Source organism: Camelina sativa, chromosome 1, assembly GCF_030686135.1.
Source record: "Camelina sativa cultivar CO46 ecotype springtype chromosome 1, ASM3068613v1".
NCBI lineage: Eukaryota > Viridiplantae > Streptophyta > Magnoliopsida > Brassicales > Brassicaceae > Camelina > Camelina sativa.
The window spans coordinates 8545308-8568113 of NC_141880.1; the positions used below are offsets into that span (position 1 = coordinate 8545308).

Here is a 22806-nt window from a genome sequence, read left to right on the forward strand (position 1 = left end):
TCGTTTTGAAGAAGAATTGCTATCGGGCCTACATATGGATATGGGCCGAAACTTTACAGGCCCATTAAACATTTAGAGTCGGTATTAGACAAAAAAAGCCCTAGAAATTGTCGGATTTTACAATCTTACCCCTCAGTTAAAGCCGCGCTTATCTCGAACAGAGCTACTTGAAGGGAGAGAGAAGAAGCCTTTGGGGAAAAAAATCAATCGAAACGAAAACCCTAGGAGAGAGAAACCAAAAAAAAATCTACACGGAAGCATATGGCGACAGCGAATCCTGGCCGTGGAGGTGGTGGTAGAAGAGGCGGTGGACCGATGGATGACGATAAGTTGGTCTTCGAGACGACGGAAGGGATCGAGCCTATCACGAGCTTCAATGATATGGGCATTAAGGAAGATGTGCTTCGCGGTGTTTACGAATACGGTTTCGAGAAGCCTTCCGCGATCCAGCAGAGGGCTGTTATGCCGATTCTTCAAGGGCGAGATGTTATTGCTCAAGCTCAGTCTGGTACTGGGAAGACATCTATGATTGCTCTCTCCGTTTGCCAAGTCGTTGACACTTCTTCTAGAGAGTATGTTTCTCTGTTCCATTCCGCTGGGGAAACCCTAATTTCAAAATTTGAAGTTTACTTGCTTTACTCGGATTGTTCATTTTCTCGACCCCTTATGCTCGGATTTGCATTTCTAGGTTTAACTGGTTGGTGGGGTTTAGAATTTAGGAAAGTTAACTCTAAAAGGTGTACAATATAACTTTTTAAGGAGAAGTTGTGATAGTTGTTCTGGCTTTTCTATTAGAGTGATTGGGTAATACTTTATTTTACTCATAGATTTGGTATCTATGATGACTGCAGGGTTCAGGCCTTGATATTATCCCCAACAAGAGAGCTGGCTACACAAACAGAGAAGACGATACAAACTATCGGATTACATGCTAATATTCAGGCACATGCATGCATTGGTGGGAAGAGCGTTGGAGAAGACATCAGGAAGCTGGAGCATGGTGTCCATGTTGTGTCTGGGACACCTGGTCGTGTCTGTGACATGATTAAGAGGAGAAGTCTACGAACCAGAGCTATTAAACTTCTGATTCTTGATGAATCTGATGAAATGCTGAGCAGAGGGTTCAAGGACCAAATCTATGATGTTTACAGATATCTTCCACCCGATCTTCAGGTGCAATTTCACTACTAAAATTTATTTGTTGGCTAACCCGTATTTTTTTAGCTGTTATGCCATTGGATTGATAGGATTTTCATGTGTTAAAATTCTTTTAGCCACTGCTATGTTGCTTTGCTAGTATGTTCCATATGCAGATTTGGTAGCTATTAACTGTATTATTATGACCAGCCAAATTCCATTCTTTGATAATTCAATTCTAATACGTTTGTTCATAGGTTTGTTTGGTGTCTGCAACTCTTCCTCACGAGATTTTGGAGATGACATCCAAGTTTATGACAGAGCCAGTGAAGATACTTGTGAAGCGTGATGAGTTGACTCTTGAAGTATGTTTCTGCTTATGTATGCTCTTTGATAGTTATAGTCTACTGTAGGGTCAAACTCATACTCTTCACTGGCTAACTTTTGTAAAATCTTTTCAGGGAATCAAACAATTTTTCGTTGCTGTTGAGAAGGAGGAGTGGAAGTTTGATACACTCTGTGATCTTTATGACACACTTACTATCACTCAAGCTGTTATCTTCTGCAATACAAAACGAAAGGTAATTCTGGTTCTCATCTTAAGCTATGCAATTGTACCTATTTTAAACGTTTTAGCTGATCTAGTATTTTAATTTTGTTAAAATTAAGCTTCTAGCGCTGTTATCTTAACTTTATTTGCAACCTCATAAATGCTCAAAATTTTATACACTTCTGTGAAGATGTAGGTGTTTATACCTAAAAGAAATTAACAAAACAACTCCACTGCCCAAGAGTACTTGCAATCTTTACTCATCTGCTGATATCTAGTAGATTACTTGGCCGCCTAGTATATCCTGTGATGCTTTATACAAATCCTGATGCTTTTTGAACTTCTTTGACTAGGGTTTACTTCCTGAATTATGGTTTCATTTCAATGTTATTAACTCTATCTCTGCATTTGTTATAGGTGGAGTGGCTAAGTGAGAAAATGAGAAGTAACAACTTCACAGTCTCATCAATGCACGGGGACATGCCTCAGAAGGAGAGAGACGAGATCATGAATCAGTTTCGGTCAGGTGACAGTCGTGTTTTGATCACAACAGATGTATGGGCACGTGGGATTGATGTGCAGCAAGTAAGTCATTACTTGTCCGGTATATCTTTTGTGTAGATAACAACAATGCAGGAAAAAAAAAAATTCAATTTCTGTTACTAAAGGTCTCAGATTATGTGACATATTCTTATGGTAGAGTTGAATTGACATGAAAATCTTTCTTTTATCAGGTTTCTCTTGTCATAAATTATGATCTCCCGAACAACCGTGAGCTCTACATCCATCGCATTGGTCGGTCTGGTCGTTTTGGGCGTAAGGTATGTAATTTATTCTAATATCTGCGTTGTTTGTTTACTGTTGATACAGCGCACACACTTCTGAACTAGATTTTCCTGCCCGGAGATACTAAATGTATATATATATATATATATATATATTTAAACAACTTGATGGTTATCATTTTAGGGTGTTGCAATCAACTTTGTTAAAAGCGACGATATCAAGATCCTCCGAGACATTGAGCAGTACTACAGTACCCAGATTGATGAGATGCCAATGAATGTAGCTGATCTCATCTAGAAGACCATGTCCGAGATTTTTGTGCTTTCAGCGGGAAGTTGTCTGGGATAAGAGAAAGTGTTGTTCACAGCTTCTGTCAAATTATTGCGCTATTTTATGGTGTGATTCACTCAATACCTACCCCCCTTTGATGTTTTTTCTTTTTTGAGTTTTTTTTGTTGGCTCTTTTGAACACTTAAAAACTCACATGTGGTAAATGTTTAATGGCTTGAGAAGCGAGTTATTAGGGTTATGGTTTGCACCGTATGGTTTTTCTTTCCTCGTAATCGTTTGTGGCGTTTTGATTGCGAGTCAAATCTCTCAACTATCATTTTTACTTGTAAGACTTTTTTGGTCGACAGTTAAAAAATGGTTTCATGTTTCTTAATTTTTTTGTAAAACTAGTAAACCAAAATATCATCCTCAAATTTACCATCCGACTGATTATAATCGTCTTCATCGTCATCAAAGTCTTGATTATGATCGTAATCTCCATGATCAGATTCATCTTCACCTTGTGATTCCTCCTCTTCTTCATCATCATCATCTTCTTCTTCTTTCTCTTCCTCGCCCTGAGTCTTAAGATACCGAACTTCAAGCTCTTCAAAAACATCCAATTTCTGCAGATCTTGCCTCCACTTAGCTCTCTTGACAGGCCGTTGTCTTGGAGTGTCACCGAGAAGTTCTTTAGGGAAGTTATCAGGTCTAAGAAGAAGGTAATCATAGAAAGAAGACTTGCTCTTCTTCTTGGGCTTCAACGTGTCTGAATAATAAAACCTCTCCATGTCCAAACTCTCAACCTCTGTCTTAGGAACACCATCATCGCCTAGGTGATATGTCGAGTTCCTCCAAAACTTATTGAAATCAAGGTAGCTCGAAACTAACTCCGAGTCTATTGAGATAGATTTCGGATCAGGTAACGTGATTTCAGGGTAAATCACAAAAGGAACTCCGTAAATCCGCGACATCTATGAGGTGCCCAAAATTCACCGATCGGACCTGAGATCAGAAAACCACGCGCTCCTCCCAATTGACAAAGATTATGCTTCTTCTCTCGTCCAAGTCTCGTCTCGTCTCGTCCGTGCTTGGTTGGTTTAGGACCTTAGGTTATATAATCATAAACATCAGAGAATTCCACCAAAAAATTAGAAAATTATATAGAAAATCTGAAGTCCGATAACCATCAGCTGGTTTAAACGGTTCATACCGAACCAATTTCGCCAATTGAACCGGAAGTAGATGGGCACAAACTTTTTTTAATAAAACGACGGTCGTTTTTGTTTGTAGTTAGTTGTCAGCGTGATACGGAACTCAACTCTCCTCTTCCCCACTGTTGCCGCTGGTCAATCGTCGGAGATAATTCGAGTGATCGGCGATGGAGAACACGGACGCCTTCTTGGGTCTTCATGATTTTCTCGAACGGATGCGCAAACCTTCCGCCGGAGATTTCGTCAAATCCATCAAAAGGTCCCCTTTCTTCGATGCAGATCCACCTTAGCTTTTTAGTAGATAGATTAGATGTCCATAATTTTTTTTGCGTTTTTTTAGGTTAATTTGCACTTGATGATGATGCATGTGAGCTAGATGATGATGATTTGTCATAAAATTTAGGTGATCTGTTAGAAACTTGAATCATGTGTTTATTGTGATTTCAATTTCTGAAGCTTAGAACTTATTCCATTGCAGTACCATAGTTTATCATCTTTGTTATCTCTTCTTCATTTGAGAGGGGAATTGGATCTTGTTAGTAGGCTCTAATTATTGAAAGCTATACTGAGAGAGTTTATTTATCTAGCATATGGATAATGCGTGGTTGAAGATGTTTTGTAGTTTACATTACTTCTTCTTTCAACTTCATTAAACTTGTTGTCAGTTTATGTTGCAGTTTTATTGTTTCATTCTCCAACAATGCACCAGATCCGGAGAAGGATTGTGCTATGGTTCAGGAGTTCTTTTCCAAGATGGAGGCTGCTTTCAGGGCTCATCCACTTTGGTCTGGTTGTTCTGAGGAGGAATTAGACAGTGCCGGAGATGTGAGTATCAATCAGTAATAGTCTTCTCATTCTGTCTGTGACTTGTTTGCATCTTTGTGCCTTTAACCATTGCTCCTTTTGTTTACACAGGGCCTAGAGAAGTATGTCATGACAAAGCTGTTTACGCGGGTTTTTGCTTCAAACACTGAAGATGTTATCGCTGATGAGAAACTCTTTCAGAAGATGTCACTCGTTCAACAATTCATTTCTCCTGAAAGTTTGGATATACAACCAACTTTTCAAAATGAATCATCATGGCTGGTAAGCCAATCTAGTCAAAAGCTAGCTTGCAGTACTTTCTCCCCTTTTTGATAATGTTCTTACTTGTATAATAATATTTCCTATCCTTTTGGCAGCTAGCTCAAAAGGAGCTCCAGAAGATAAACATGTACAAAGCTCCTCGTGATAAGCTTGTGTGTATCCTTAATTGTTGCAAAGTTATAAATAACTTACTGCTGAATGCTTCAATTGCTTCAAATGGGAATGCACCTGGAGCGGACGAATTTCTTCCTGTATTGATATATGTTACAATAAAGGTATAAAGAACAAAACTTGAAAGATTGAACAGTTTATGCATGCTGGTTTCTGATGTCTTTTGCTAGCGCATATTTATGTTTGGATTTTGCAGCTAAATCTACTTGTGCTCATTCTATACTTTCTTTTTCCAGGCTAACCCTCCACAGCTTCACTCAAACTTGTTGTATATACAAAGATATAGGCGTGAATCTAAACTTGTTGGTGAAGCTGCGTACTTCTTCACAAACATACTCTCTGCAGAGTCCTTCATCTCCAATATTGATGCAAAATCCCTTTCAATGGATGAAGCTGACTTTGAAAAGAACATGGAATCTGCACGGGTACGAAATTCTGGTATGGGCAGCCAGTCTTATCAAACTGGCCACGGCACTGCACCACCCCCTCGTGATGAGTCCACTCTTCAGAAAACTCAAATGCAGAATCCCAAGAGGGAAAACAATCTCTCCCAATCAAAATCGTCTGATAGTCTTTCGGGGGCCAACGAAATACTGAATCCAAACAGTGAGATACCAATTAAGAAAGCTGAATCCATTTCAGATTTGGAAAATAAGGGTGCGGCGCTTCTGAAGAATACCGAGACAAGCAAAATCTTTCAAGAATATCCTTACATATTTGCCAGTGCTGGTGATCTGAGGATAGGAGATGTTGAAGGCTTGTTAGATAATTATAAACAGCTTGTTTTTAAATATGTGTGCCTTACCAAAGGATTGGGTGATACAACATCTTTAGCTCCACCCAGTTCACCATTGCAAGCATTGTCCGGTTTTGATATGTCTAAGGAATCTGAGGATCATACAACATCATCTTCAAATGTTCAAATGAAAAGGGAAACTGACAGCAGTGTTGATGATTTGATTCGAGCTCTACAGGGTGAAGGGGGAGATGTTGATAAGCTGTCAGATGTAAAACAAGAAGAATACGACGCAATGTTGGTACAAGGAAAGGATGAAGAACGTGATCCCAAGGTGCAAGGAGAATCAGATGCCCAGGACATTGATTTAATGAAGCAAAGTACTGAGAGAAAAGGTGACAATCCTAGTTCCCAACTTGCAGAAGACGAAGATGTTGGTTCCAAACATTCAGTTGCAGAAACTTCCGAGTGAGCAGAATGACCCGTCATGGGGATGAGAGTCTCTTGTATCGGATCAGTTAGGAAGAATTCATTTATGGGGGAAGCAGAGATTAGATCATAGTTAAATGCCACACCCATTCGTTTGTTGCAGCTTTGAGTTTTGAGGACAACTAGAGAGCTGTATGAGATGAAGGCTATCTGTATCTGCATTCGCCTGGAAAACAAGAACAGTCGAATGGTAACTTTACTCTCACCAGTTGTGTTTTTTTTTTTGAAGCCCACTCTTTGTTTCTTTGTTATTTGATTTTGGAGGGGCTCCTCAGCATTTGTCAATCCATATCTAACTCTTACATTTGCTACTGCGTATATACAATAAGGATATAATCAGAATAGCATTTGCCAAGTGTTGGATACTAAGTAGAGTAGCAAATGGTTAAGTGAATTTACGGAGTGATATTATTGGTTTTGAGAAGGCTGATAACAATGGTATATGCGACTCTGTCAAACTTCAAAGTCCGAGACATGACCAAGGAGTTCTTCTAGTTGATGCTGGATTTTTTAAACCAAAAGTCTTTTTTAGTTGGAAGGATGGGTAATGATCGTGAATGAACAAAGAAACAAATCTTTTAATCATTAAAACATGCCTTACCAATCTGAAGAGGTTCTTGGGAAACAATACGAAGCACACTTGCATTTAACAACTCCGGGCCTAGTGAAAGTCTGAAGATTGGAAGGAAGCTTGCATCGAGATTTACACGCGGTGCAAAGAGTTCTACAAACAGACGTGTTGGGTACCACTACTTCGTTGTTCCATCTGGATAATATTGTGCCTGGCTTAATATACGTCAACTCTCCCAAAACGCAGGAAATATTCAATATAACACCACAATCATTGCATGTGTAAAACCAATTTTTGGGATTTACTTTTGTTTCACATGCTTCACACCAATAAGTCTCCATCTACAGTACTGCTTAATTTCACTATAAGACAAGAAGAGAAGATGATCGTCGTACCTATGCCTCATTACCTTTTCCCGTGTAAGAGCACACTCGAAATCCAAACTAAAGTCACACTCGTCACAGCTTAAGGATCCTTTAACTGTCCATTGGTGACATGAAATGCAATACTTGTTGATACCTTCCGAGTAGTATAATGGATGTGGATGGCTATCGTGCTCAAATGGTTCTGAAACTGAACCGCATTGTACGTCTATATTATATGATTGCGATTATACTTGAGGTGCTATCTTAAACAGCGTGGATGGCTATCTTAGATGTATGGCTACCTTAGATGTGGATGGCTATCTTATATGTGATTGCGATTATGTTTGCAATAGTACAAGTACAGCTGCTAGGTCACTTCATGCTACTCCCATTTCAGTTTTATGCTTGCATACTAATATTTAAACAAAAGGAGAAATCATCAAACAGAAGAATATTCCAAGGTCATTATCACAGCCTAAATCATAACTAAAAATGCAGGAGATAACCTTTGAATTAGGAACATTGCGATTATACTTGAGAAGATGCTTAATATATACTCAGCTCCTCACTAATATATTTTCCTTTCTTGTTTTTAGGTCTTCCTCTTCTTTATTACCTCCATTCTCAACATCTTTCATATATCAACCATACAGCATTCGCCATCATCAACTCCTTACCAGATTCATCATTTTCTTTTTCCTCACCTTTATATATCAACGCTATTATATCCTTTGCATTTCATTGAAATATTCCCCCAGTAGTAGTCTCCTTGAGCATCACCATCAATATATAACAACATAGCTTCAAAGGTTTGTGTATACATCCAAATAATATCCCTCCTTGTGTCTCAAGGCTCATTAATTAACAGCTATCCCAAACAGGTTTGTGAGGGTAACGTTGGCATAAGATAAAGATAACTCCTTAACTAAGAATGATAAAACCCCAAAACCAAGTATAGACACAATCCTATCCTAACTTACTAGAGCAAGTTTCCACAACTTAGTAAGAGCAAGTCTAGACACAATCTTTTAATGCTTTTAATTAAGCAATTAAATGAGGAAAAAAAAAATCGAGTTTGGGACTTGGGAATACTATAAATTCGAATTTCCACGTGGCAGGATCAATAAACTCTAGTTGACCGAACCGGTAAAATGAAACAATTAGATCCAGTTAAACCGAACCAAAGAAGAAGAGAATCGGGATCGGAACGCCGACGTTCGAAAGGAGGAAAAAGACGCGACGAGAGAGCGAGCCGTTTTTTCCGATGATAACGCCGGCGCTCCTCCTCCTTCAATTCCTCGCCTTCGTATCCATTATTCCTCCTTCAACCTGCCATGGCGAATGGGAGATACTCACGGAGAAAAACTTCTCTTCCCAGATCCGTCTCCACCCTCACGTCCTCCTCTTCGTCACCACTCCATGTACTCTCTCTCTCTCTCCTTCTCTTTCTATTAGTCTCGTGAACCTATGAATAGTTTGCGTATAAATGTAATAAGGATGACTCTGAACTGATTCGTAAGCTGAATTTGTCCACTTTGCTGGGTTTTTGATTGCCTTCTGTGGAGATGTTTTCACTGTCTTATTAGTTTTCTGATTGGTTCCATTGCTGATTCATAGGGTGTGGTGAGTCTAGATCTCTGAAGAATGAAATTACTCAGTTGGTTCAGGGTAGTGAGGAGTCTGGCTTGTTGAAGTTAATGGTTGTATACAGAAACTCAGAAAAGGTGCTTGCACAAGCCATTGGTGGTGCTGCTAACGGAATAACAGTTTTGTACTATCACAATAGTGTGCCTTACAACTATCTAGGGAAACTCCGAGCCTCAAATATCTTGTCCTCTGTTCATCCTTATCTGACATCTACTCCCCAAGAACTCCCTCTCAAACATTTGAAGTCTCCAGAGAGTTTGAAAGATTTCCTTGAATCATCTGACAAGGCTTTACTTCTGTTCGAATTTTGCGGATGGACTACTACACTTCTGTCTGAGTTAAAGAAAAATGTAACCGAGGATAACCTTTGGCAAGGTGAGTTGATCTGCTGTTGCTGCCTCTTACATGACGAGGGATAATCCTGATCTTGTGAGATTATTTATGTTCCTATCATTTTTGTGTATTTTTTATGATTTAATTTCTGTAGATCTCTTAGTAGATTAGGCTAGTAATTCGCTAGGGTAAGTGAAGTTTATAGAGTATTAGTTCTTTAGAGTTTAACCAGACAAAGTCTTCATCTATTCAAATCCTAGTAAATATGCATTTTTTCTCAGTCTTGTTAGCTACGAATCTTACCAAGAGTTATTAGTCTCTCCCGTGGTATGAAAGCCTATGAATCTATATTTGTGTTTTTTATCAGCTATCAACTAGACTAGTCTTGTGAAAATGAAATGCCCAATATGGCATTTGATTTTCTTAAACGCTTTACAAGATGTCATGTCATGGCCTATTATAGTGTAGGCATATTTTAGTTTTATTTATCGAAAATTTGGAATGTTTGGCTAATACGTAGACATTCTGATCATTACTCTGCAGGAAGCTTCTCCAAAAACGTAAAAACTGATCAAGTGCTAAAGCTCAGTGGAAAAAATAACCAGAAGGTGGCTGGTAGATTCTCACTTCATGTCTAGATGATGTTGATATGTTCTACTAGGTGCATTGTTTCCATTATGTTAATTTTCTTTGCACACTGGAAAACAGGCTATGCAGAATGGAACAATATGTGTGGACTCCAAACTGGATTTGGTAGAGTTCCATGGCTTGAGGATTTTAGCTATGTCAATGATACTGCTGCTTTGCAGGAAAATGGCAGGGTAAATCTGGATTTTGGACAGACATGTAACCGTGAACAGTTCAAGCAATTTAGTTCATTCCTCTCAAGATTGATTGCCATCACAAAAGATTTTTCTCTGCCTCCTGAAAGGCAAAAATTTGGTCTGATCACAGAAAAATCATTGGCTTCATCGTTTAATGTTGGAGAATCTGATTCATGGGCAGCGATCATTCAGCTGGCAGGATGTCCACATTGCTCAAAGATTCTCAAGGCTGGGGACGACATTTCGAGATTCTTAAAGATGGAAAATCCAATAGTCACAGAGGTACGGTCTCTTTATGTCTCTAGGTTTAGTGATTTTGCATATTCATTACCTGTTCTTTGAGAAGAAATAGCTGTAGCTAAATGAGTGTAGTTTGTTAAGTGGGATCTTGTCTTGTTGTATATTTATTGGGTAACCACCCTTCGTAACTTAAACTTCCTGAAATTTAATTTCAAAGAAAAAAGTGGTGCTCATGCCCTGTTTGCAACAAAACCATGATGTGACATATCTAACTTGTTTCCGTTTAGGAATCTAGATATTTGTATTATATTTTAATTTGTTATTTTATCTGTCAGAGTGTAGTGTGATAAGAAGTGGGATTTTATCTTGTTTTCTATGCAGTTGAACTTCCATAGCCGACAAAACCAACGCAGTGAATTCTTTGTTAAACTGATCTTGTATAACAGTGACTGCATATCTATAACAGTAGATCTTTAGTTGCATTTCTCTTCATTTTATTGATTTAGTGATTACTATACTTCCGAAACCCTCATGTCTACTAAGATTATATAGCTATGTCCATTTACAAAAATTTCATCTTGCCTTACGTAGATCAATCTTCTCTGTTTTTTTCATGTAGCTGGAGGACGACTGGCAGGACCATGAATCTTCCTTCCCTGCAAGTAAACCGTCGATAATTCTTTTTGTGGATAGATCAAGTGGGTGTTTGGAAGATAGGAGGAGGAGTATGAAAGCACTTGATACTTTCAGAGAGGTAGCTGCACAGCATAAGTTATCTGACATAAAAAACTGGAAGAATGATATTAAGTCTGAGAACTTCGTTGGCCAGGCTGCTCAAGAGTCAGGGTCCGTGTCACTTCCGAAAACTGTCCGAAAGTTTAAAACTATTAAGTTAGAAAATAAAGTCTCGTTTATGATTTTGGATGGGGATAAAAAAGTAGCCCTAGATACTATAGCACCAGGTCCAGGTATGGAAGGCAGTTCCCTGCAGCAGATTCTGACAAATCTTCTTCACAGAAGAAGAGAAAGTAAATTGGGCTCAATTGCTAAGGATGTTGGTTTCCGTCTATTATCTGATGATGTGCACATAAAAGTGATGGATGCATTACCATCACAAGCAGAAGTTATCTCTAGACAAGATACAGCTTCATCTTTGGCAGAAGGTTCTAGTGTAATTTCTCCTCAATCTAAAGAAGGAGATGTGCAAAACAGAGTCACTATGAGTTCTGAAGGAAAAGATGAAATGAAATCCTTTGAAAGTGAATCTTCCTCCCCCAGTGATGAAGACCAAGTTTCAACGGACGGAAGTGAGCAATTAGTAATTACAGAAACTGATAAGACTGAGGTTAACTTAACAGACAATGTTAAGGAAGAGATCAACGTATCATTGCACTCGGAACCGAAGGAAGATTCAGTGCATAGTTTCACGGGTTCATTTTTCTTCTCTGACGCAAATTATGCCTTGCTTAGAGCTCTGACTGGTGATGTTAAGATTCCATCAGCAGTAATAGTCAATCCTGCTTTACAACAGCACTATGTCCTTCAACATGAGTTAGCATTCAGCTATTCATCACTGGTTGACTTTCTCCATGGATACCTCAATGGACGTCTATCTCCTTATACACAGTCTGAATCTACCATTGAAATGCCCAGAAACGCTACAGTTCCACCTTTTGTTAATCTGGATTTTCACGAGGTGGATTCTATTCCCCGTGTCACTGTCAATACTTTCTCCCACATGGTTCATGCATGGAATCAATCCAGTGCAGAGAAGGCTCCCTGTCCTTTGTGCCAAGACGTTTTGGTCCTTTTCAGCAATAATTGGTGTGGGTTTTGTCAGAGGATGGAGCTAGTTCTACGTGAAGTATACCGGTCACTAAAAGAATATAAAGAGATAACTCAAGGAGGATACAGGAACAATCAAGGGCTTTTCAAATCAGGTATTGGATCTGTATAGTTGACAACAAAAAAATTGGAAGTAATATTGGTTAGCTAGTTTTTTCCTCTATCTTTCTATCCGAAAGTGAAATGGACATGTTTTCAACTTTTTTCTTCATTCTTTTATCCTATTGTTTTGTCTGTTCTGAAGCAGAGACGCCAACTAATGACAAGAATCTAAAATTTCCCGGTATCTACTTAATGGACTGCACGTTAAATGATTGCAGCTTAATCCTAAAATCGATCAATCAGGTACATTTCATGATAGCTTACCTGACTGTAGTATGGTTTGTTTGATTGATTCTATTTCTAGTATTTGCATCACAGCATTGCTATTTCTTTTATCTCAATGCAAACAGTTCTTTCTCTGAAACCACTGTTGAGAGCTTATAATTTCGCACACCATATTCTCTTTTCTGAATCTGTAACGTTGCAGAGGGAAGTGTATCCTTCTCTGATATTGTTTCCAGCCGAGAGAAACAAAGTCATTCCGTATGAAGGGGAGACATCTGTAACTGACATAACAGAGTTTCTAACTCGCCATGCGAATAACTCTCGTGAGTTTTTCAGTAAGTCAAAATCTGCATCCTATTCTGATTCACTTGTTTTATACATATATGCTGAATATTATCTCTAAAGACACCATGTACTGTCTGAACATCCAAAACATAGTTCTGCAGAATCGTAAAATGCTTTGCAACTTGTGACTCAGTTTTATCTTAGTAACTCGTTTCTTTCAGCCTTAGCTGGTTGGGAAACATCATATTTTTGAATTTTTCTGAGGAAGTTTTTTGGCTTTTTATACTTAGTATTGATCTGGAGCCTAAACAAAGCAAGTTATGAATCTTTCTCTGGCAGGAATCATTCCTACTCTGTCTGGAAAAGAAAGAAGAAACTCGAACATGTTCGATCAACCTTCATCCGCGGTAAACAATAAAGTAACAGATGGTGATAAACTTGTTGAGGTCGTTTTAAGGAATAGAGAGCCTGTCGAAAGAGAGGTAAATCATGACCAGGTCAATTCCCAATCTCCCCCAATGCACTCACTCACAACCGCTCCCCAAGTGAAAACCGGCACAATCCTGGTCGCTACAGAAAAGCTAGCTGCCTCCCAACCATTTTCTAAATCAAAGATTCTGATCCTAAAAGCAGGCCACGAATTCGGTTTCCTGGGTGTAATCTTCAACAAACGGTTGAGGTGGAAATCATTCCCTGATCTCGGCGAAACAGCCGAGCTCTTGAAAGAAACACCTCTATATTTTGGAGGTCCTGTCGTTGATCCAGGAATACCCCTTTTAGCTCTGACCCGAGAGCGAGACTCTTCTACAAACCATAATTACCAAGAGATCTCACCAGGCGTGTATTTCCTAGATCATCAATCCGTGGCCCTTCGAATCCAAGAGTTGAAATCAAGAGAGCTGAATCCAAGTGACTACTGGTTTTTCTTGGGATACTCAAGTTGGAGTTATGATCAGTTGTTTGATGAGATAGGTCTTGGAGTATGGGATGTTGATAATAGCGGCATTGACTTTGGTTGGCCTTGAAGCTGTTGCATTGCATCTTTTGAAATGTTTTGTTTTATAAAGGAGAAAAAATTTCAAATTTGAAAAAGAATAGAAGATAGTAAAACCCACATGTGGGTAGAAATGTTGGTTAATTGTAGATTACATCAGATAGAAGTACATTACTTCTTTGAAGCATCCCTCTTGCAGACTTCTAAAAGTCAAAAACTGATTGACAGAAGTTTGTAATTCACATTTGATTGATTGTTTTTTTTTTCCCGAGTACATTACAAGATCAATCAAACTGAAAATCTTCACATTCAATAGGTAACCATTTTACTAAGCAAAAGTAATACACAAGGAGCCATAACAAAAGTCAGAATCGTAACAGAGTCATTCATCTCTCTTTTTGCCAGTCTTGCACTCTAAGTAGCAAACCTTATCCTCCGGATCAGAAAATGCTAAGAAGGCCTCTCTGTGAATAACATCAGCCTGAATATGACGCATGGAAGCAAGGTATAAAGGCGACCACATCCTCACACCAGATAGATTATTGAGGACCATCATTGTATTAAGCACCGTAGTCTTGTCATCTGGGCGCTCAAAGAGTTGCCTCTTGGAGGATTGTAGTGCGCTAAAGGAAGGGATGCGAGCTGCATCCAGATCTCTTGTTAAATCATCATACATATCAGCATACATATCATGTAGCATATCATGATACATATCATGAACCATCTCACGATACATATCATCAATCATATCACGAATCATCGAGCTCGTCTGATATTCCAAAAGGTTTTCTTCATCGCTTGATTCTTCCGAATTATCTGTAGAATCATCAGACATATCATCATCCTCTTCAGAATCTATAGAATCCAAACTGTTTTCCCCAACGCTTGATCTTTTCGATTCGCCGCTTGCATAACTACTGTCAGCAGCATCCTCATCAGAAATATCCATATTGGGAATCTACAACTACCTTGGTCTTATATTTTCAAGCTTCAAAGCCAACTCCTATAATGAAATTAAACAATTCAGAGTTATAAGACATGAACAAGGAGAAAAATATATCAAAAGAGAAAAGAAATGTGCAAGAATATCTTAATCTGTTTATTTCATCAATCGTCACTCATCATCTCTACTAGCTAAGCACATTTTTGTTTATGTGTCAACTTCCTAAACTGTTATGAGTAAACTTCAGAACATTGTTGAAATCAGTAGCAATGATGTTCCATCAATTTTGGTCATTCTCTTTGATTAGTCATCCCAAAAATCTACCAAGCGTCCAAAATTTTAGCGCTATCCATCCGCGTTCGAATCCCCCCAACAGTGACATTACTTTTATAAATTTTATACAAACTAGTGTGACTTATTGACCTTTATTTGGTTAATTTCTTTATATAAGTATGAGAAAAAGACACGTAGAGCGAGCGCCAAAAAGACTAGTGGTTGTGTGAGTGTGGGTATATACTATATAACGGATAAGGTTTGCATGGTTCAAGTTCTCTTCCTCCACCCCACACACACACACCAAAGCTTCCTTCTGAAATCATCCATGGCTGTACGTTGTTTGGTATCTCCAAATCTCTTTAATTCTAATAACAACAAGGTTTCCGGACTTACTCGACGCCCTCGTTTGCTTCCTATTTCTTGTCTCTCCAAGAAACACGATCCTTCTTCTTCGGTGGGTATATATATTTTTTCATATTTATTTCCTTCTGTGGGGAATGTGAAATAACGATGATCAGATATGTGAATACAGGCAGCTATTAATGGAGGAGGGAGCTCAAAAAAGCGTCTGATCACTTTATCTCCTAGTGAAGGCAAATGGAATGGAAACTGGAACACTCAGTACGATGTCTCTCTTCGTGACCTTCAACTTCAAGATCTCGTTGAAGATGGCCCTGCCAATTCCCGTGTCTCTGTCGACCTCTCTGTCCAAAGGGTACATTAGATTTTGTGTGTTATGGTTTGATTTATTGAAGTGACAGTACTGTTTGAACATTAGGAATCTGTCTCCTCTCTCTCTCTTACCCAAACAATCATTTAGTGTTGCTACTTGTCTAGCACGCGAGCATGGGTCTCTCGGTTGATGGAAGGATCATGACTTCTATCGCAAGAAAGTGCAGCATTTGCTCCTCTCTTTATTCTCGACTGGTAACTGTTTCGTTTTAAGAAAAAAACCCTTTCGCAAGGAAACTATTTTGATGGAAATATCTGTGACCAGATCAATACAAGTTTTACCGTCTGGATTTTGCCAACAAGCCGAGAAAATCGAGCTTCAACATTGCCAGTAATTGGCGGTGATGATCCTTCGGTGAGCCTTAGAACATCATAAGCACTCTCTACATATTTCTCTATCTGCATATCAACAAAGTGAAATGAGTAAAAGTCTCCTTTGGCAGGTTATATATGTGAGACCTGGATATGAAGCTAACCTTGATTCCCTTGTACAAGACACTATCCGCCTCACAACGTATGCTAAAGTAAGATTCAATTCAAATTATTTAACAAGGTTCGTGGAATCCATATTGATTGGCTTCGTGACTCTTGTGTGTGAAGTCTTATTGTTTCACTTATATTGTTGTTTAATTATAGGATATATGCTCGGATTCATGTGAAAAATCGGAACCGACACTGCACTGTAAGCAGCACTCTGTTTGTTTTGTTTCTCTATGCTTACATAGACATGTTTGTTAATTGTTCAGAAGGATTAAAGTGCTTTGGTTTCCGAATTGCTTTTGTAGATGTTGGTGAGAAAAATACAGCTTCTGTTCACAAGAGATGGTCAAGACTACTTGAGCTTAAGAAGATGTAGAAACCATTTTTATTTTTCAGTTTCTCTTTTCAATGTATTTCAAAGTCTCATTAAGATTTTGATACTATTCATACTCAAATAGATACAAAATAAAATAAAAACCACATCGACAAGAAAATGTAATGCTTTATGTAACATGTAAATTTGTGAAACTGATGAGGCTAGACCGCTGTCATAGTTGACGTTTTGAGGCTTTTTTCAATTAATAGACGTCTGTATTTTCTCTATTGAATGACCTTAAGAAAGCTACACAAGATTCACTTTCAAAAATTATGGTACATCTGATTTTGAGTTTTAGGATGGTAAACTATGAAGAAGATGAAAATAGAAGACAAGTATTGTTAAGTTTAGTTCCTCAGACCCTCTTTTTCTTGCATTTTCTCTCTCAGGTTTCCGAGAGGTCCATATCCTTTATCCTTCTCTTCTCTGCCACAATCACATTTCCTCTTATTCAGATTCGCACCACACTTCAAGCACATTCCTTTACACGCAGGATCACATATCGCAGTGATGGTGATTTCTAAATGCACCAAGTCTCTTATATGCTTTGAGATATCTATTTCTTTCGCCTCAGGCGGGAAATGAAGCTTATCCTCCCAATCTATCCATGAATCATCATCATCATCATCATCCTCATTTTCTTCTTTATCATTCGACAATCCAGAAAAGGAAGTAGCTTTGTCACTACCAAATGTGAATCCTAGATCAATGACATCAGGTTCTTCAACTGGATCTTCGGTTAGTAACAGCGAGAAGTTGGAGAAGATGCTCTCTCCTGTTGACTCACCACATCTTCAAACACATAAGAGGAAACCAGTAAATAACATAGTTGATGCAACCATAAGGTGGTATAGTAAAGAAGCTGTGATGAGTTCATAAGAAAGCACCTGTTGCAGCCAAGTGTGATAACAGTCCTGACAATCCCATCAAGTCTCAGCTTCTTCTTCTTCCTTATGACATCAACCGAAATCTGAACAGGTGTGCCATCTGGATAATCCTTTACATCTTTTTTCACTCTTAGTCCCATTGCGGAAGCTCTCTTCTTGGAGACCTCTGTTGACAATCTTCCCAACCCAAGCCTCTCTAAGGTAGTGCAATATTCCACATGTGTGACCGAAGCATTTCTCCTATACATAACCGAACCTTCCCAAGGTGACCCGGTATCCTCAATGTCCTCCTGATCTTCCCAATCCATATCTATTGTACTGGTCTCTGTAAAAGACTCCTGACTAACTAAAATCCGACTCTTTGCTAGCCTACGAAGCTTATGTGGTTCTGTGAACAAGTAACTGATCATACCAATGGTTAGGCCTGGGCATTCGGTTAACCATTCGGTTTCGGTTCGGTTGTATTCGGTTTCGGTTATTTTGGATATAGTAATATAGTAACCATTTGGATATTTTTGAAATTTCGGTTCGGTTCGGTTCGGTTTCTTTCGGTTCGGTTTCGGTTTGGTTATTTAAATAAATAACCATAACTAACATAAATTATATTAACATTAACCAAATAAACCAAATATAACCAAAACTAACCGAATATAACCAAAATTAACCAAATATACAATAACAAAAATACAAAAAAGGGAAAAATATGGATTCAATTTTACAAAATAGTATTTAACTTTGTAAATTCAAAATAATAACATTTACATATATTGATTATTTAAAATATTTAATTGTTTTAAATCTAGAAATAATTTATATTTTAAGTTTATTTTATAGTTTTGCATAATATTAAGTATATAATATTTGATATCTTCTAGGTTTTCGGATATTTCGGTTAACCATTTAATTGTCGGTTCGGTTCGGTTCGGTTTCGGTTAGTTTGGATATAGATTTTTACTAACCATTCGGGTATTTGAAAAATTTCGGTTCGGTTCGGTTTGGTTTTTTTCGGTTCGGTTTCGGTCGGTTATTTGGTTATCGGTTATTTTGCCCAGCCCTACCAATGGTAATATTAGGGTCGCCGGTGGAAGCACGTAGATTTAACGTACATGTTTTGAGTTTCAGAAAACTTGGACGGAACCTGTTGGTCTGTGGCAAGGGAGCTACACAAAATGAAGAGCAAACCAGAGACATTTTCACAGCACAGATGATAATAGAGGAGGCAAAGACTATCAAAGTTGTCAAACTATCATACTAGAAGATGGTCAGCTTGAAACAGAGACTACAAGCATACAATAATCAGTTTCACCACCTGCAAGAAACATTTGCTGCTGTCAATTTTGTTATAAGACAAAAAGATTCACATGACGAAGTCTGAGAAGAAATATAAGGAATTGGGTATCTGAGACTTCATAGTAACATCCCAAACAGAGCTAACGTTACTAATTGAATGAGATGAATTTGAGCTTGGCATTCTATCAAACACCTTCTATGCACCATTTTTACATTGATAAAGAACAGACCTTTCCACTTCCAAATTTACAGCCGCAAACATCATGACGAAACGGAATCGGAAAATTACAAAAGAAATTTTGATTACTAAAGAGATTATAAAATGAAATGGCTTACCTCTAAGGTGTGCTTCAAGGCACAAGGTTCGGCTTTAGACAATCAATAGACTCTGTAAAAATTCTTACAGAAACAGAGCTCTCTGACTCGGAAATGGCTGCCAAGTTTATCCTAAAACTTCACCCGGTCAATCTCGGTTCAAATACTCGAATTTCCCGGTTTACTCAAACCAAACCGCTTGCCAAATACTCATATAAGCGGTTTGGTTAGAGTAAACAAGGAATATGAGTATTTGAACCTAAGTTGACCAGGTGAGGTTTTAGGATAAAACTTAACTGACAAATTCGTCAGTAGTCTTATAATAGATTGTGTTGTGTCTGAAAAGAAAGACAAAACCAAGAAAACTCTGTATATTTCTCTGTTCTTTGATAATTACAAAAGGGTTTTACACATTTCTTATATATACTCCAATAGAACAATCTAGAGACTGAAAAGCAAAGCTTATCTTTAACCACCAGCTGTCCAAGGTGAGTCATGAGGATTGACGAGTTTGAATTTTGAATCCTGAGGACGCATCGTCGAGGTATCGTCTTCACCGTACAAGGAGTTGTCTGCATTCTCACTTTTGTCTTGTTCTGCAAGTGTTAGCTGGACTTGATGCTGGTGGACTTGTTTCAGTTTGGGCTTCTTTAAGGCCCACTGAAGGTATGTTGCTCACACTTCCCCTCAAACTTGGTGTGGGTGAAGCAAGAACACCAAGTTTGCTCCTGAGTTCGACGAAAGCTGGTTTAGGCAGTGACTTTGTTAATATATCAGCAAGTTCGAACTTAGCTGGAATGTGTTGTGTCTCAATGTATCCGAGTGCTACTCTCTCTCTGATATAGTGAAAGTCCTTATCAAAATGCTTTGTGCGATTGTGAAGAGCAGGGTTTGCCGAGAGATACACTGCAGACAGGTTGTCACATTGTAACAGAGTTGGTTGTTCTTGTCTGACTCCAAGATCACGAAGCAGAGCTGATATCCAAGTGATTTCTCGAGCAGTAGCCGACAGTGATCTGTATTCAGCTTCAGTTGATGAATGTGAGACTGTGGACTGCCGTTTTGCTGACCAAGAAATCAAATTTGTATCGAGTTTGATGCAGAAGCCGGATGTAGAACGTCTTGTGAGCTTGCAGCCTGCATAATCACTGTCGCAAAATGCAGTGAGATTAAGATCTTTATTCTTCTGAATAGGTAGACCGAAGTTGAGGGTTCCTTTCACATAGCGCAGTATCCGTTTGAGTAATTTGAAGTCAGAGATGGTTGGAGAGTGCATTCTCTGACAAATAAAGTTTACTGCGTATTGGATGTCCGGTCGAGTGATGGTGAGGTACTGCAACTTCCCAGCCAGACTGCGGAAATAAGTTGGTTCTGAGAACAATGTAGGGTCGATTTTCTCAAGGTCTTGTGGCAAAGGTGTTGGCATTGGATTGCAGTTGGTCATCCCTGCTTGGTACAAAATGTCTGAAGCATAAGCGGTTTGATGAAGAAACATACCACCATTGTAGGACTCAATCTCAATTCCAAGGAAGTATCGAGGTGGACCAAGATCCTTCATGTCAAATCTGTTGTTGAGAGACTGGAGCAACTGGTCAAGTAAGGATTGATCGCTTCCTGTGAGTAGTATATCATCAACATAGAGAAGCAAAACCAGATATTGCCCATTTTGATGAAGTGTAAACAGCGAGGGATCATACGTGTTGCAAGTAAACCCAAAATCAAGCAAAAAATTGCTGAAGGTATCAAACCAAGCTCTAGGAGCCTGTTTCAGTCCATAGAGGGTTTTTGTTAGCCGACATACATGATTAGGCTTCTCTGGATCAATGAAACCAGCAGGTTGATACATGAAGACTGGTTCTTGTAATTCACCATATAAGAAGGCATTAGAGACATCAAGCTGTTTTATGGGCCACTCTCTTGTTGTAGCAACATCCAGAACTAAACGAATGGTAGAGGTTCTCACCACAGGACTAAAGGTCTCCAGATAGTCTACTCCTTCCTCTTGATTGAACCCCTTTGCAACCAGACGAGCTTTGAGTTTATCGACTTCACCGTCGGGTTTAAGTTTTGTCTTAAAAACCCATTTTGAATCCAAGATGTTCATATCTTCAGTTGGAGGAGTTAGAGACCAAGTCTTTAACATGTATATTCTTCTAATCTCAGTCATAACCGCATCATTCCAACCAGGATGCTTCATAGCTGAAGCTATGGTTTTAGGCTCATTAGTAGCGTCTTTAGCAAGGATTAGAGCATACCTGGTGTTAGGCTTGTGAATCCCTGCTTTTGATCTCGTTGTCATGGGATGAGTGTTGTTGACTGGTTCTGGTGCTACTACTTCGACCAGTTCTTGTTCTTGGTCAGAGACGTTGTCTGCATCCTCTTCTGTTTCTTCTTCTTGATCAGGTTCAATATTAGCTTCCCCTGAATTGGTTTCGACGGGCTCAGTTTCTTGGACATGCTGAACCGGAGCTGACATTGGTCTTGGTAAAACTTGATGTGTAGGTGGTGTTAGCTGAGACGTTGATGTTGGTTCAGTCGTGTGCCAAGCTTGAAGTAGTGGAGTCTTGTAGTTGGGAATCAAGTGAGCATACTGATCCTTGAAAGGCATTACATGTTCATCAAATATCACATGCCTCGAGATATAGACTTTACCTGTGGGTGGATACAGACATCTATAGCCTTTGTATTGGCTATGATAGCCAAGAAACACACACTGAAGAGACCTAGGATCGAATTTGTTTTCTGCAAGAGGTCTTAAGCATGGATAACAAGCTGATCCAAATACACGGAGTGAAGAATAATCCGGTTTTTGATGATGCAGAGCCTCAAGTGGACTTACATTGTTTAGAGCAGAGGATGGGAGAAGATTGCTAATATGATTGGCAGTGAAGAATGCCTCAACCCAGAATTTCTGAGGTGTATGACTATGGAACATCATGGACAAGCCTAGCTCGACCAAATGTCTATGTTTTCTCTCTGCCAAGTCGTTCTGCTGTGGTGTGTATGGACAAGAGATTCTGTGATGTATACCTTGTTCACTAAAGTGTTGTTTCAGCTTAATGTTAATGAACTCTCCCCCTCCATCACTCTGAAATTCTTTTATTTTGGCATCAAGTTGTTTTTCTACCAACTTCTGAAACGCAATAAAAACTGCAGTGAACTCTGATTTGGCTCGAAGAGGGTAAAACCATGAAAATCTTGAGAACTCATCAATGAAAACTGCATAATATTTAAACCCTTGGTTGGATACTACGGGTGAAGGCCCCCAAATATCACAATGGATACGATCTAGAGGCTTCAAGACACGAGAATCAGAAGCAAAAAAACTTAATCTACTGCTTTTCCCCATCTGGCAAGGCTCACAAATGGTGGACTGTCTGCTCTTATTGATTGTTATCTCCTTGATGGCTTGAAGTTGTTGGAGAATCTTACTGTTTGAGTGACCAAGTCTATGATGCCATAAATCTTCACTTGTAGCACACTGACGATTTGAGTATAAGGCTTCAAACTTCTCATTCTCCAACACGTAGAGCCCTTTATTGCGATGGCCCTTTGACACCACTTTCTGAGTGTTTAAATCGATAACACAGACCTTATTAGAATCAAAAAAGACTCCACACAGATAATCATCACATAG

At 38.8% G+C, this 22806-nt stretch overlaps 7 protein-coding genes across 17 annotated transcripts; 4 read left to right on the forward strand and 3 right to left on the reverse strand.

The window, feature by feature from the left end:
* The first annotated feature begins 1 nt into the window (after position 1).
* LOC104784634 (eukaryotic initiation factor 4A-III homolog) lies at positions 2-3137 on the forward strand. The gene is made up of 7 exons (XM_010509678.3): positions 2-572; positions 852-1173; positions 1395-1502; positions 1599-1718; positions 2105-2272; positions 2422-2508; positions 2657-3137. Exons 1-7 carry the CDS (start codon positions 262-264, stop codon positions 2768-2770), a joined length of 1230 nt encoding a protein of 409 aa, XP_010507980.1. The 5' UTR covers positions 2-261; the 3' UTR covers positions 2771-3137.
* LOC104784625 (uncharacterized) lies at positions 2841-3717 on the reverse strand. The gene has a single exon (XM_010509666.3). It carries the CDS (start codon positions 3715-3717, stop codon positions 3151-3153), a length of 567 nt encoding a protein of 188 aa, XP_010507968.1. The 3' UTR covers positions 2841-3150.
* On the forward strand, positions 3184-6794 carry LOC104784644 (vacuolar protein sorting-associated protein 9A). Its single transcript, XM_010509690.3, has 5 exons — positions 3184-4216; positions 4635-4782; positions 4873-5043; positions 5139-5318; positions 5451-6794. Exons 1-5 carry the CDS (start codon positions 4125-4127, stop codon positions 6420-6422), a joined length of 1563 nt encoding a protein of 520 aa, XP_010507992.1. The 5' UTR covers positions 3184-4124; the 3' UTR covers positions 6423-6794.
* A 1703-nt stretch (positions 6795-8497) lies between these two features.
* Positions 8498-14057, forward strand: LOC104784654 (uncharacterized). Of its 8 annotated transcripts, none has more exons than XM_010509700.3 (8): positions 8498-8796; positions 8993-9397; positions 9899-9970; positions 10064-10461; positions 11039-12359; positions 12509-12609; positions 12794-12926; positions 13216-14057. In XM_010509700.3, the coding sequence occupies exons 1-8, from the start codon at positions 8640-8642 to the stop codon at positions 13899-13901; spliced, it is 3273 nt and encodes a 1090-aa protein (XP_010508002.2). In that variant the 5' UTR covers positions 8498-8639; the 3' UTR covers positions 13902-14057. The 8 variants fall into 8 exon arrangements, with proteins under 8 accessions (XP_010508002.2, XP_010508034.2, XP_087310714.1 ...); XM_010509732.3 differs by having other exon boundaries at positions 9899-9963; XM_087454588.1 differs by having other exon boundaries at positions 9899-9963; positions 12794-12914.
* Positions 14058-14156: 99 nt separating this feature from the next.
* Positions 14157-15031, reverse strand: LOC104784686 (uncharacterized). The gene has a single exon (XM_010509743.3). The coding sequence runs from the start codon at positions 14817-14819 to the stop codon at positions 14253-14255; it is 567 nt and encodes a 188-aa protein (XP_010508045.1). The 5' UTR covers positions 14820-15031; the 3' UTR covers positions 14157-14252.
* A 242-nt stretch (positions 15032-15273) lies between these two features.
* LOC104784722 (large ribosomal RNA subunit accumulation protein YCED homolog 2, chloroplastic) lies at positions 15274-16904 on the forward strand. Of its 4 annotated transcripts, none has more exons than XM_010509784.3 (7): positions 15274-15543; positions 15622-15804; positions 15927-16016; positions 16087-16176; positions 16265-16345; positions 16458-16503; positions 16607-16904. In XM_010509784.3, exons 1-7 carry the CDS (start codon positions 15352-15354, stop codon positions 16675-16677), a joined length of 753 nt encoding a protein of 250 aa, XP_010508086.1. In that variant the 5' UTR covers positions 15274-15351; the 3' UTR covers positions 16678-16904. The 4 variants fall into 4 exon arrangements, with proteins under 4 accessions (XP_010508086.1, XP_087310907.1, XP_087310909.1 ...); XM_087454781.1 differs by having other exon boundaries at positions 15288-15543; positions 15910-16016; positions 16265-16374; XM_087454783.1 differs by having other exon boundaries at positions 15288-15543; positions 15910-16016.
* On the reverse strand, positions 16789-19560 carry LOC147949680 (large ribosomal RNA subunit accumulation protein YCED homolog 1, chloroplastic-like). Its single transcript, XM_087454771.1, has 4 exons — positions 19191-19560; positions 18703-18873; positions 17565-17966; positions 16789-17469 (listed from the first exon to the last, which is right to left on the reverse strand). The coding sequence occupies exons 2-4, from the start codon at positions 18753-18755 to the stop codon at positions 17025-17027; spliced, it is 900 nt and encodes a 299-aa protein (XP_087310897.1). The 5' UTR covers positions 18756-18873; positions 19191-19560; the 3' UTR covers positions 16789-17024.
* Between the last annotated feature and the right edge of the window lie 3246 nt (positions 19561-22806).

What these genes read in the sequence shown, in the direction of transcription:
- LOC104784634 (XM_010509678.3), top strand. Translation starts at nt 262, where the DNA reads ATGGCGACAGCGAATCCTGGCCGTGGAGGTGGTGGTAGAAGAGGCGGT. An exon ending in GTGGGATTGATGTGCAGCAA is followed by an intron (nt 2,273 to 2,421) that starts GTAAGTCATTAC and finishes TTCTTTTATCAG; the next exon opens with GTTTCTCTTGTCATAAATTA. An exon ending in CTGGTCGTTTTGGGCGTAAG is followed by an intron (nt 2,509 to 2,656) that starts GTATGTAATTTA and finishes TTATCATTTTAG; the next exon opens with GGTGTTGCAATCAACTTTGT.
- LOC104784625 (XM_010509666.3), bottom strand. Translation starts at nt 3,717, where the DNA reads ATGTCGCGGATTTACGGAGTTCCTTTTGTGATTTACCCTGAAATCACG.
- LOC104784686 (XM_010509743.3), bottom strand. Translation starts at nt 14,819, where the DNA reads ATGGATATTTCTGATGAGGATGCTGCTGACAGTAGTTATGCAAGCGGC.
- LOC104784654 (XM_010509700.3), top strand. Translation starts at nt 8,640, where the DNA reads ATGATAACGCCGGCGCTCCTCCTCCTTCAATTCCTCGCCTTCGTATCC. An exon ending in CCTCTTCGTCACCACTCCAT is followed by an intron (nt 8,797 to 8,992) that starts GTACTCTCTCTC and finishes GCTGATTCATAG; the next exon opens with GGTGTGGTGAGTCTAGATCT. An exon ending in AAATAACCAGAAGGTGGCTG is followed by an intron (nt 9,971 to 10,063) that starts GTAGATTCTCAC and finishes ACTGGAAAACAG; the next exon opens with GCTATGCAGAATGGAACAAT.
- LOC147949680 (XM_087454771.1), bottom strand. Translation starts at nt 18,755, where the DNA reads ATGTCTCTGGTTTGCTCTTCATTTTGTGTAGCTCCCTTGCCACAGACC. An exon ending in CCCTTGCCACAGACCAACAG is followed by an intron (nt 17,967 to 18,702) that starts GTTCCGTCCAAG and finishes TGGTATGATCAG; the next exon opens with TTACTTGTTCACAGAACCAC. An exon ending in ATCACACTTGGCTGCAACAG is followed by an intron (nt 17,470 to 17,564) that starts GTGCTTTCTTAT and finishes ATGTGTTTGAAG; the next exon opens with ATGTGGTGAGTCAACAGGAG.
- LOC104784644 (XM_010509690.3), top strand. Translation starts at nt 4,125, where the DNA reads ATGGAGAACACGGACGCCTTCTTGGGTCTTCATGATTTTCTCGAACGG. An exon ending in AATTAGACAGTGCCGGAGAT is followed by an intron (nt 4,783 to 4,872) that starts GTGAGTATCAAT and finishes TTGTTTACACAG; the next exon opens with GGCCTAGAGAAGTATGTCAT. An exon ending in TGATATATGTTACAATAAAG is followed by an intron (nt 5,319 to 5,450) that starts GTATAAAGAACA and finishes TTCTTTTTCCAG; the next exon opens with GCTAACCCTCCACAGCTTCA.
- LOC104784722 (XM_087454774.1), top strand. Translation starts at nt 15,352, where the DNA reads ATGGTTCAAGTTCTCTTCCTCCACCCCACACACACACACCAAAGCTTC. An exon ending in AATTCAAATTATTTAACAAG is followed by an intron (nt 16,375 to 16,457) that starts GTTCGTGGAATC and finishes GTTTAATTATAG; the next exon opens with GATATATGCTCGGATTCATG. An exon ending in ATCGGAACCGACACTGCACT is followed by an intron (nt 16,504 to 16,606) that starts GTAAGCAGCACT and finishes TTGCTTTTGTAG; the next exon opens with ATGTTGGTGAGAAAAATACA.